The sequence below is a fragment of the Ranitomeya variabilis genome, chromosome 1 (genome assembly GCF_051348905.1).
Source record: "Ranitomeya variabilis isolate aRanVar5 chromosome 1, aRanVar5.hap1, whole genome shotgun sequence".
Taxonomy (NCBI): domain Eukaryota; kingdom Metazoa; phylum Chordata; class Amphibia; order Anura; family Dendrobatidae; genus Ranitomeya; species Ranitomeya variabilis.
The window spans coordinates 609,357,278-609,370,433 of NC_135232.1; the positions used below are offsets into that span (position 1 = coordinate 609,357,278).

The window sequence follows — 13,156 nt, forward strand, 5'->3', positions numbered from 1 at the left end:
ACTGCCCAAGTCCCAACCAGCCCTTACACCACCCCCAATTACCCCTCCTAATTGCTTCATAAATTTCTCTCTTTTAATATGCCTATCACGCCACTAATCTCTCCATCCACCCTGCTACCCCCGTGGTCTACATCAGGTCCTTATATCATCCCCATTAACCTTTCTTCCCACAAACCCCTTAGAGCCCCTTTACGCTCATCCCACTAATAACTCCAATCAACTACCTAACTCCTTTTCACACCCTTTATCACTCTGCTAACAATTCCAAACCTCGGAAATCCTCATTACCCTTCATTTCACGCCACTAACCCTCCAGATTCCCCATTACTCCTTCATATAGCCCCACCACTCACTTTCCCCTGCCTGCAACCCACCAAATTCCTCACTACCCCTCTTATCACCCCCTTTACAACTCCAACATCAGACCAACTTTTTCCTTTTCTCCTACAACCTTTACAAATGTATATCTTTATTTACAATCCCCATTGTCCCTTTCAACAGCCCTCAACTCTCCTCCTGAAATTGTCCAGTCCCCTCATACAGGCTCCCTTTCGCCAGCCCCCTCACACAGGCTCCTCTCTACCAGCCATTCCACTCACCCAAGCCATTTCCCCTCACCCAAGCTCTTATCTTCCAGCCAGTCCTCTCACCTAGGCTCTCTTCTACCACCTAGCCCCCTCACACAGGCTCTCCTCTACCACCTAGCCCCCTCACACAGGCTCCCCTCTACCAGCTAGCCCCCTCACACAGGCTCCCCTCTACCAGCCAATCCACTCACCCAGGCTCCCCTCTACTTGCCATTCCCCTCACCCAGGTTCCTCTCTATCAGCCAGGTTCCTCTCTATCAGCCAGCCTCCTCTCCCAGCCAGCCCCCTTACCCATGCTCCCCTCTACCAGCCAATCCACTCTTCCAGGTTCTCCTCTACCTGCCATTCCCCTCACCCAGGTTCTCATCTCCAGCCAGTCTCCTCTCTACAAGCCAGTCCCCTCACCCAGGCTCCCCTCTATCAGACAGCCCCCTCACCCAGGCTCCCCTCTATCAGACAGCCCCCCACCCAGGTTTCACTCTACCAGCCAGCCCCCTCAACTCTACCAATATCAGCCGCCTATACCTTCGCTCTTCACCCGTCCCGACAACATCCAAATAACCCCCAAGCCACTTCCCATTCGATCAACTTCCCCCGATTCGAAAGTTCACTCCAACCCCTCTAAACTTGGACGACAGACCTCCCCCTCCACTCCCTAGTTTCATCGCTACCTCCTGAAGGACTACAACTCCCAGCATGCTCCGGGATGTCTGTCACGGAGCAGGCAGGGAATTTCAAACAAAAGAGTTTCCCCGCACGCTGCTGCCAGGAGTAGGAGGAGAGAGGAGCAGGGCAGAGCAGAGCAGGAGGAGGAGCGAGGAGGAGGTGCACAGCCTGCCTCCTCCCTCCTCCTCCTCTCCCACTGTCTCCCTCTCTCGCTCTCCTCTGGTTCCTCTCTCTTGCCCCTCTTCTTTGTTCCCTAGCCTTTGTTAGCCATGCCTAGCCTGGTGGTATCAGGGATGATGGAAAGGAATGGGCATGGCATGGCAGACCTCACCAAGGACAGGGTGCTGGAGGATGACAGAGCTCTGCAGATCGCCCTGGACCAACTCTGCCTCCTGGGTCTGGGAGAGACAGAAGAAGACACCAACAACAACAATAACAGCAGCAGCACCAACAGCTCCAGCAGCGGTCAGCACCCCCAGAAATCCGGGGAGAGCAAGCTGTGTGCCCTGTACAAGGAGGCAGAGCTGAGGCTGAAGAGTTCCAACACCACAGAGTGTGTGCCAGTGCCCAGCTCCGAACACGTGGCTGAGATTGTGGGCAGACAAGGTGAGTGTCAGCTCCTTTGTCTCCATCATTGCACCATGTGAGGGCATCTGGTGGGTACCTCATGCCATGGCCATACCTTCTGCCCCCAGGGGGGCGGTGGTGGCTGCTGCTTTGTCTGGGCTCCAGACAATACACAACTCATACATGCATGCTTTGTTTGCAGGATGATACATTGTAGCACCATCCCATACCTTACATTATTTGGGGAGGGGTCTTTGTTTTGTTCCCTTTTTTGCACCCTTTCCATCGTGCCCTACCATCCCCCCTTCCTTGTTTCCCCTAAAAAACTTGTGTTTCTTTTGTTTAGGGAGGTTGTCACCTATACACACCCCCTGGTCCTGGGTCTGGCGCTGAGACTGGCACTGGCCACCTATTATATGTTTGCCCTGTCTTTGTGACTTCATGCATTTTGGGGTTTGGGTTTTTTGGGGAGGGGTGTTGGTGCAGATGGGGTTTTGGGGGGCTATGTGTTGTGTTTGGGGTCGGAGGGGTGGACGTGTTCGATTTCTTCTATGTGGCAGGGCTAGTTGGTAGAGTCTTTTGTTGTCTCGCACTCTTTCCATTGTCTCCGGCATGTGGGCATTTCCTGAGAGATGCTGTGGGAAAAGTTTATGTAAGGATACGCTGCTGCAGTCTGGCCGTGGAGCGCATGCAGCCCCCACTGTGCGCTAGGTCCAGGTCTTGACGTCCCTCAGGCTCTGGGACTTTTGGACTGGGTCAACGCTCTGGGGCATGATACCCACTATGGCAGATTGTCGCCTTTGTTTAGGAATCAGAAGTGCTGATGGTTGGAGGGAAGACTGAGGAGGAGGAGGGGTCCTAGTGTCCAGGAAAGGGACTCTGGTGTTCTTTTATGACTTTAGGACCCTCAGAACTTCCTTACTTATAATGTGATTGGGGCTCTTCAGAGTTGGGTGAAAACTTGGTACGGTTGTGAGGGTTGCTTGGAGCGTATGGCTGCCCGGAGCCTTATTTTTGAAGCCAGGCTTTTGTTCTCGGCTACAGGGATTAGGGGAGGACTTGTCAGGGTTAAAATGATACCACACCCACCTTCCCTGCACACAAGCGTCCCCAATCAGGATGGATGGATCCCGCACCACCAAACACTTCAGCCCAATTCCTTTAGTGGTGCAAGATTGGTGACAAAATAAAGAAATATTCTCAAAAGGGCACCGTAGACTGATATTTGTTGTCGAAAGGGTACGTAGATTCGGGGCAAAAAAAGACTGACCCGTAAAGCTGGTTATCCTTAATAAGCCACCACTAATAGATAAGTCTATAAACGCAATGGGGGAAACGAGGTCCCCAATATTTGTGTTTCCATGGCTGGGACTCTACTAGCAGGAGAGAAGTTTTTGGTGGGTGTGTGCAGGATCTAGCATCTCTTTCTTTCTCGCCTTGTTGTCTACAGCTATCCTTGGCTCCATCATCTCCGAAATTCCAGAATGGGGTCTGGAAAATCAAGCGGTGTTGTGTAGTTTGGGACTCAGGGCAGCCATGTCAACAATTTGGGTGAGGAGCTTGGTGGATATTTAGTTTCTGAGAGTCCAATCTGAGCTTTTGAAGTGTTGTATGTAACCTTTACCCTCTGCGGATATCGGGAGGAAAACGTGGGGGGCTGCAGTAGTGAGTGCCATATTCTTCGGACCCCTCATCCCCACCCCCTTAACAAAAACCTGCCATTCCTAGAGTGATGGATGATATGACATCACCATCATTTTCGCATTGTCCTTTGAGGTGTTTTCGTAGTTTATTGGGTGACACGTAAATATCGCTATGACTTGGCATGTATATGTTGTATTTGGAAGTTCTTTATGTTGGAGGATTTGCAAAACTGGTTCTGACCCCCTTCTCCATTTTCCCTCACACGCCCACTCAGAAAGCTTTACTATCTTACCACTTGAGCCCAAAAAGGTTGCGTTCCTACTAAGTATTTTGTAAGATTTCGACCAACACCAGCTCCATAAACTTGAAATATTGCCCACAACACCTGTCAAGTTGGGTCTTTGTTCGGTGGTGCACGTGGTTGTTATTAAGCCATGCTTCCTTCTCGATACAGCTGTCCAATATATGACCAGAGCTCGTTCCAAAAATGTCTCACCCCCAGAAGGAGGCCCGGGCGATGTAGATGGCATTGGGTACCAAAACACAAATGAACCATGGTCGCCATGTGCTCGAGACGGTGGGTGCTACAACAAAGCCTGCCTGCTCATTATGTGGAGCAGACAGCGTGTCACGAAACTCTCGTAGTAACAGCGATTATTTGTGTGTCTCGTTCTGTCGTTGTGTCTCAGAAATGGCTGTGGAGACGAGAGGGTGGAAGATGACGAGTTGTAGGACTTGTCAAATTATGCAACTGCAGGCGGTGGGGATCTACCGTGCTTAGACTAGAAGGCATTGTTCTCTACGAGCCATTTTTATTGTGTTTGGTCAGTTTTGTGCTCTGCATTCCTAAATTTTCATGCCTGCAAGGCACCAATCAACCTGTGTGTGGTGGTGGTGGTGGTGCAGCAGCATGCTGTAGTGCAGGAAGTGAGGTTTCGCAGGCTCTTTGTCTGGAGATATGTAGACTTTTCTCTTCTGCACATGTGCTATGGAGATGCAGAAATTGTCCCAGCTTTTGTCTAGAGGAGCAACAACAAAAAAAAATCCTGCCCGCCATACTGCATATCTGTCCACCGTCCAGTCAGTGTCGTCACTTGGGTTTTGCTCCAAGAAGGAGCGCAGCTTGAGGCTAATTTAAATAATTCATCTCCAAATCTCAGGAATGATTATTTCCTCGAGAAGATATATTTTAAGATGGTGGAGATCTAGGCACCCAAATAAAAACATTCTGTAGGGAGATAGTCATATAAAAAGAAAAGAAAACAGGCATGGCTGCTACTTGTGAACAAAGGGACCATGGGGATGTTCAATATCTGGAGTCTGAAAGTGGCGCAGGGTCCACCAGAACTCTGGAAAGTGGATGATTCTATTAACTCTTTATTTCTCTGAGACCCCTCTGATGTCCAAAAAAAAAGGCTGAGACTCCTGAAGACGTAGATTTTTAAAAAATTTTTCAGATTTGATGTATAAACTTTACGGAAATCCCAACTCTGTCTTTCTTAGCAAATATTCTGTTTAGTAAACCATTACAGGTGAATGGTCTTTATGGTTTTATGTTGTAGCGGCTAGACAAAAGGTAGAATTTGCACCATTTTTTTTTCTGAGCGCGCGGTATGCGCAGGTTGTAGCGAAAACAGTTAGGGGGGTGTGGTCCTTATTTTACAGTCGCGAAGAGAGCCATGCGTGTTTCTAGGAAGGTATTGCAGAGGAGAGAAGCAGACGTTTGGGAAAATGAGGGGTGGGGGTTGCCTGCTGTTTCTCCGGTTTTTTTATTTTTTTGTTTTTTCATTTTAGTTTACATTGGTTTTATAATTTGATATTTTTTAGGTATCCAATGTGATTTTTTTTATTATTTTTGGGTGAAACATGCACAAAGGTACAAACATTAAACGTCTTATTTTTAGAAATGAAAGAAAACCATTTGGAGGGTCTCTGGATGGATAACTAATCTACCGTATGTCAGGTGTCTATTGTGTCGGGAATTGATTCTTGGGTGGGAGTGACTGCATGTCGTGGAAAGCCAACATAAATGGAGGCGGTGACATGACGGATACAAAGCTTAATGTGATATTTAAGTTGAAATATCAGTTTCGTTAATTACCGACTTTTGTGACCCCCAGCAACACCTAATAAGAGGTTCAAAGCTGAACCAAAGGGTCTGGTTTTACTTTAACATTTCTCCATTAGAGTAGCGGTTCATTGTGAATTTTCGTCAAAATGAATGAACCCTCTAAGGCTGCTCTATTCAGAATATTTCAGGGATCTCTACATTGGCAGCATTGGCATGCACGTGGCTTGGCGCTGCGTCTATAGATCTTAATGACTCTCTGCAGCACCCCCTTAGAAACCTAGATCCTAGCAATTATATCAGTCATCTCCCTGATAGGAGGGTTTCGCCATTGGTGGCTGAGATGGGGTGGTGGCGTTGGTGGGGCGTGGCGATAGTTGGCAGCGGCATATTCACGCTGTCAATGGAGCAGGCGCAGTGTTGGTAAACACACGACACACTTTGGCATGAAGCTGATACAAAGTTGGGGTGATGCCTACTGCCCTTCTCTCTTAACTCTATACATGTGCAGTACATTTTTGTAACACTCCCTCTGCAACCTTGAAAGATTTATCTAATTTAATATGTGTTAAAATTTTGCTAAACATTTTTCTCAAAAAAGTTGGCAGATGCTTCATAATCTTGTGTATGCTTTTGTCACGATAACATCTAGAAGAGGTCTCTTTTGGTATAATATATAGTAGTTTGATGAAGCTCTGGCTTATCAGTTGACTTAACTCATGGTCGCTCTTGAGAATTTTCCAAAAGTTGATTCATAGTTTGAAATGGTTAAATTAAATATCATTTTTTAGATCTTTTATTACTTTAAAAAGATAGCCACTTTTTTATATATATTCCAGACTTATACCAGAGGGCCTATAACTGACAATAGAACACCTAGTTGCTGCAACTTATTTTTCTGCCATTGAGACCTACGACCATCTGGCCACTGTGCTATCTCGATCACATGGGATATAGTTACTTGGGAAAGGATCAGCACACAGAATCGATAGGCTGTGCCCACCTCTGTGACAAGGGGCCCTTGTTGACCTTTCCTATTGTTCTTTGGCAGACTTAATATTTTTTCTTTATCTCCTCTTCATGCCTGGTTGACTCAGCCAATGAATAGGGCACTTCATCAAGAGAATTGGGATAGTTGAGAAATAACATCAGGTCGGGCAAACCACAAGAGATAATCATGCATGATTGTGATAGAATAGACTTTGATGGTCTCTGGTGAAACCTCTCTGGTTCCTCGATTGGGGGGAAGAAAGCAAATGATGTGACATTTCATTCAATTTATTTTTATAAGGACATTTATAGTCTGATATTGTTTTGACTTCTAGACAATGGCGTGTCTTATGGCCTCATTGGCGTGTGAGAGTTGTAGTCCTCACCACTGTGGATTAAATTGAGGTGTACAATTGACTAGGTCGTTACTAGATCGGGACTTGCTCCTCAGAGACAGAGTTACTGAAGTCAAGTTTTAGATGGGAGCAAAAGCAAATAATGTAAGGAAGACTATTAGGGTGCTCCTTTGTTGTGCATTGGGAAACCCTACCCATTCCTCTCCTGATACTCCCCCACACCTTCTCATCACCCTCTCAATCCATCTCTTGTTGATCTCCCCTTGGCTATATATTTTAGATAAACCGGATGGAGGGAAGTAGCTGGCTGGATGGCTTTGGAGCGTATTGAAAGATGGGAAATTAACTGGTCTTTATTCTGGCTCAGGCTGGCTCTATAGTTGGACAAAATAGGTTGTTTTTACATTATTTTTATGTTGTTTTTTTTGTTAGTAATTATTGTTGGTCGCACCCAAAAAATGTCTTCTAAAGTGAAAAAGTTTTTGAATCACTCTTCAGAACCTTTTCAGGCAAGAGTAAAGTTGATCCCAAAAGGCTCATTGATTGTTTGAGGAACGACTATAAAGAAAGCCTAAATGTACCCTATACTGTAAATAGGGAGCCTGATAGGTGTCTGATAAGTGTCTGTGACGCTTACCATGTTCAATAAGAAAGAGGTCCTGGGTGAGTATTGGCTTTTTTTCTTTACTTTTCCTGTTGGTTCTTTTTTTTCCAAATTCCTTAAAACCCTCTCTAATTTCTCCATCAAAGCACAGTTCAAGGATTTGCTTCAACTACCGTAAGTTTGGTTTTAGAAATATCAGCCTAAGATGGGAAATAGCATCACTTGACCGTTTTCAACCTCCTTTTTTCCTTTCTTCCCATGTCAGAAGTCCTATCTGGTTGCTAAGATGACACTTGTCTAGCAGCCAGTCTGGTTCGGATTACTCCGTTCTTCAGATGGACTGAGGTTTAGTGATTTTTCTATCTCGTTAATCAACTGTTAGGCTGAGAACGCCTGTAGGTACACATTTCTTTTTAAGTCAATTTTCGGTGATGGCACCTAACATTTTAGGTTGTTGTCTATTGATATCTATTATATGAGGAGTAAGACCTGTAAAGTAGTTCCTTCATCTCTGATTGAAAATGTGAGATAGGTAAATCCCGAAAGTATAGGTCTATGGGAAGAAAATAATCTCTAGCAAACCGAGTGTATTGAACATGTTGTTTTGTCCACCAAGGTAGAAGTACCTTTACTTTTATTCAGCCCCCTTAGGAGAATATCCCGAAGAGGTCAGATAATACTGCTGTGTAATGGAGGCAGATGATATGGGACATGTGCTGTTGTTGACTCAGCTTATGGCGTACAGTCCTCCATATGCGTTTTACGTATGGATGTAGACACACATTGTGTGTAGTACCAGTCCTGTCCCATTCGCACAGCCTTGGTGAGATTCTAAGAAATCCTTTGTGGCTGTCTCTGGCCCCCTCACACGCCCTCCCCAGAGAATGAGGCCTTTTCAGAAGGGATTAATTCAACCTTCTTGCAGCAAGTGAGACTCTCGGGCCGTTACAGTTAACCTGTTCATGGCCCGGCCAAGTCATCGGATTTGTTTATTGATTTTTTTTTCTTTGGGGGGGGGGGGGGGGGAGGTTGTGGGAGGGGTGTGGGGGGAGTATTTAGGGTTAAATCGCAAGTAAAAAAGAAAGTGAGGAAAAGTCTGGATCAGTACTGGGCTACTTTTTCTTTAAAGTCCTTCCTGTTGGTTTGTAGTTTGACCGAAATCAAAATGTGAAAGGTGTAGGGGTATCGGCCATTTTGTTGTCATGTCCAAATATTTAAGGAAATCTTTTTTATAGTCCCTTTTTAAATAATTACTGCCATGGAAAATTTAGGACATGAGACGTTAGCATTTACTTTTGCGTTGACCAAACCAATATTCATGACAAAGAGGCTTGGTAATTAATATCTTGATTGTGATGTCATGAAGACTGAATACAAGCACAAAATGGCTGACTCCAGAGCAGCTGACAGGGCCCAAATCTATATGTTGTCCTAAATTGCTTCTACGTCTCGATTTAGTTAATTTTTTTTTTAGATTTATTAGGTCAGAATACTCGATAAAACCCTAATAGGCATGGTATCTTTTGATTTTTGTTGATCAAATTAGCACTTTCTCTGGAAAATTTTTAAGATTTCTGCATAGTGTGCTTAGAGAATTTTTTTTTGTTTGCAAAAGAGCAGTTTGTTGGCAGGTTGCTATATATTATAGTAGCTTTGGTTTCATCATTGTCTGAGGGCTGACAATCTAGTCACCATGATCTTCAAATGTTGTTTAGTGGCATCCTAAGTGCAGCTGGCCCCGAGACCTCTAATCGTTACATAGATTATATTTTTAAGTAGGACATACCCCCCTCTAGGAGCTTAAAATCTACTGTCACGGTTGTAGTCCTGCCAGAGATGATTTTGGCTGACCACAAATCGTGTTAAACCTAAACCATTTTATTTGTAGGAACTTGTCGTATTTTTGGACCCTTCATGGGTATATCAGTAAAGAAGAAAGCAATTGGCCAACTACTATTGTGGTCGCTTTGGACAGTCCGCACAGCATCTGATAATACTCATAGCTGTGGATTCTGTTTCCTCCGAGTCAAGGCATCCAAACGACACGTGTTATACTTGCAAAATGACTGGACAAGTTTATGAATGTTGTCTTTGAGATTTGGGTTTATGAGGCTGATTTTATGAGGGTACAGGGACAAGCGGCAGACCCCCTCTTAAATCTGTTGGGGTGGTGGGGAGTTGTGACAACCTTTAAAATAAAAACCTTGAGGCTTTTAGTAGACTATTAAAGCAGACTTCATTTCCTAGAGAGCACAGACCCTTGTGAGACGGCCAACAATGTGCGCTTTGTTTGCACTTACAGAGACCGAGGCAGCGTTCTGGGTGAAGGGAGGGTGGTGTTGCTAGATTGATAGCCCCCCATAGCCCGGGTCATTGCATGCACCTATTTTTTAACCTCTTCCTTCCCAGATATGAGCTTTTTCTGCCTATGTTCTCTTGTGTACAAGAAAAAGTCTTATTAGTTTCTGCTTCTGATGTCAATGTTGTGACTCATTTTTTTTTCCAGTAGTTTTTTTTTGTTATTGTACCTCTATATTTTCTCTCAAGTTTGGGCAGTAGGACTGTTATCTTTTTTTTCCTTCTTTGTGTGGTTTGACTTTATGCTGAGACTTTGCAGAAATGCGGCCTTGTAAGCTTTTGAGCCATGAGAGTCTGATGTTTTTACAGCAGCACTCCTTGTCTTGTCCAGCCTGTCCCCCTTGGCTTGGCCTTGTCCAACCCGTCCCCTTGGCTTGGCCTTGTCCAGCCCGTCCCCTTGGCTTGGCCTTGTCCAGCCTGTCCCCTTGGCTTGGCCTTGTCCAGCCTGTCCCCTTGGCTTGGCCTTGTCCAGCCCTTCCCCTTGGCTTGGCCTTGTCCAGCCCGTCCCCTTGGCTTGGCTTTGTCCAGCCCGTCCCCTTGGCTTGGCCTTGTCCAGCCCGTCCCCTCCCTTGGCTTGGCCTTGTTCAGCCTGTCCCCCTTGGCTTGGCCTTGTTCAGCCTGTCCCCTTGGCTTGACCTTGTTCAGCCCGTCCCCTCCCTTGGCTTGGCCTTGTCCAGCCCATCCCCTCCCTTGGCTTGGCCTTGTCCAGCCCGCCCCCTTGGCTTGGCCTTGTCCAGCCCGCTCCCTTGGCTTGGCCTTGTCCAGCCTGCTTCCTCTTAGTGTTGTTTTGGCCTCATCCAGCCTTTGTACTTGTGTTGCTGCCATCTCCTTTTCCTCCCTCTTCAAGCTTCAGCCATGATTTAACCAGCTGCCCACCATCCACGCTCCTCAACATAGGATGCTAACTACCTTGTTATTGTTGAATCATTTATATACATGAATATTTCCATTCCCTTGTTTTGTATGTTTTGTATACTTTTACAAGACTATTGAAATAATTAATGTGGTAAAACATTGAATTTTGACAGGTTTTGGTTTTTGCACATTTTCAAAATTTATTTAAATGTGTTTTCTTTTATTTTCAGGCTGCAAAATCAAAGCGCTAAGGGCGAAAACAAACACGTACATTAAGACTCCAGTTCGAGGAGAAGAGCCGGTGTTTATGGTGACAGGACGTCGAGAGGACGTTGCTATGGCAAGACGTGAGATCATTTCCGCCGCTGAACACTTTTCAATGATAAGAGCATCCCGGAACAAAGCCGGTAGTGCTTTTGGCAGTGCCCCAACTTTACCTGGTCAGGTCACAATCCGTGTCAGAGTCCCCTACAGAGTTGTTGGATTAGTAGTTGGACCCAAAGGGGCTACCATTAAGAGGATTCAGCAACAAACAAACACTTATATTATCACTCCAAGCCGTGACAGAGACCCGGTGTTTGAGATCACTGGGGCTCCAGGAAATGTAGAACGAGCAAGAGAAGAAATTGAGACACATATTGCGGTACGAACTGGCAAAATCTTGGAATACAACAACGAGAATGACTTTCTGTCCAATAGTCCAGATTCTGGCATGGAAAGCCGATATCCAGAAAACTGGAGAGTGCATGGTACGGCAGCCAGTTGCAAACCTCTTTCCACCTTCCGACAAAACAGCCTAGGCTGCATTGGTGATTGTCCGGCAGAACCTGTTTATGAGACACCCCGACTAAATGATCAGAATGAGTTCAATTATGGCTACTTGTTTCCCAATTACAAGCAGGATGTGTATTACGGTGTGGCTGAAACTGGAGGACCCATGTGGGGTGGACAAGAAAACAATAGTCCAACCCCAAACATCTTCACGAAACAGCAACGCTCGGGAAGCAGTGGCGCTATCCAAACTAACGCCACACAGAGGTCTCCAGAATCTAGCCTTACTAGCTTGCCAAGGAGGAACCAAGGTGATAGTCTGCCAGGCTTCACCAAACTTAATGCCACTCGGAACTCTGTTTCTGGAAGCCGGGAGTGCATGGTATGTTTCGAAAGTGAGGTCACAGCTGCACTGGTGCCCTGCGGGCACAACCTTTTTTGCATGGAGTGTGCCGTTCGCATCTGCGAACGTAATGAACCAGAGTGTCCCGTTTGCCATGCATCCGCCACTCAAGCCATAAGGATATTTTCCTAAGAGACTTTGGGAAAAGGGAGAGGGTGGGTAAAGAGATGACGGACTTGAGGTGCATAGAGGTCAAGAAATGATATTTAAACTTCATAATAAAATCTTAACTATAATCCAAATGTTACAGAAGGATATCTTAAACTTGCAAATTATTTTTTCGAACTTTGATGAAAGGTTATGACAGCCTTTTCCAGCAGTCTCAACAAATTTCTGGGGTGTCAGTGCCCATTAGAAACCAAGTTTTTAAGTCCAGGTGTAACCTTTTACGTTTTTTGGACTAGAAGAGCAAGTTCTTTCCACTTAGTATCAGCTTAAAAAAAGAAGGAAAAGTCAAGAGCTGTAAAATCATTTAGATTTTTTGGTTTAGTCGAGCTCCGCTGAGCTTCTACCGCGGATTGAACATATGCAGCTGAAAAATCTGCTTTGGTCTTGAAGGGTCAAGTGGAAAGAGGGGTCCAGCTGAGGTCAGAGATGTCCTCTTTCTAAATTTCCTTTCATAAGCACTGTTTGAGATTTACCACTCTGAAGTTGAAGTGGGCAGCATTGGCGGACAAGGCCGATTCACAAACCAATGGATGCAGAATTGAGGGCACTCAGGGGTACTAGCAGCCAGGTCAAATTTCAGGGCATTTATAGGCCCCACTTCCGGTGCCCACTGAGGCCTTTTTCTCACTTTCTGCCTGACGGGAATCTGTTTCATCATTACAAGCAAAAAATAAAAATAAATAAAAGCAAAAACTGTAATTATCAAATCTCTGGGAATCTGCAACATGAGGACACAACGATTACCTCACACTCAACGAAAAGCAGCTCAATCTACCGTTTGCGATTTTATTGTCATTTGCTGTAAAGAAGATTCTGATGTAAAATTCCTGCCAGTTTTCATTTTTAGCACCAGGACGAAAAATTAAAGAAACCTCAACTATCAGGACTTTATATGCATGGAGGTCTTGCTTTTTCTTTTTTTTAAGAAAAATATAAAAACATATGGGGAAAAAAAAGACTTTGATTTTACTGTGCACTGAAGCTGGGCCATCAGGATTCCTGGTCCTCCTCAACTCAGACAACTGCCGCTTCATCTGTTAGGCCTCCCATGGCCATCACGGGGAAAATACATTTTTTATTTTTTAAAAGCGGGAGCACTGGTATTTAGTAAGGGAGGAA

The 13,156-nt window shown here is 45.3% G+C and overlaps 1 protein-coding gene across 1 annotated transcript; it reads left to right on the plus strand.

Annotated features, from left to right (window-relative positions):
- The first annotated feature begins 1,445 nt into the window (after positions 1-1,445).
- Positions 1,446-12,702, plus strand: MEX3A (mex-3 RNA binding family member A). Its single transcript, XM_077260560.1, has 2 exons — positions 1,446-1,859; positions 10,926-12,702. Exons 1-2 carry the CDS (start codon positions 1,523-1,525, stop codon positions 11,999-12,001), a joined length of 1,413 nt encoding a protein of 470 aa, XP_077116675.1. The 5' UTR covers positions 1,446-1,522; the 3' UTR covers positions 12,002-12,702.
- Positions 12,703-13,156: the final 454 nt, after the last annotated feature.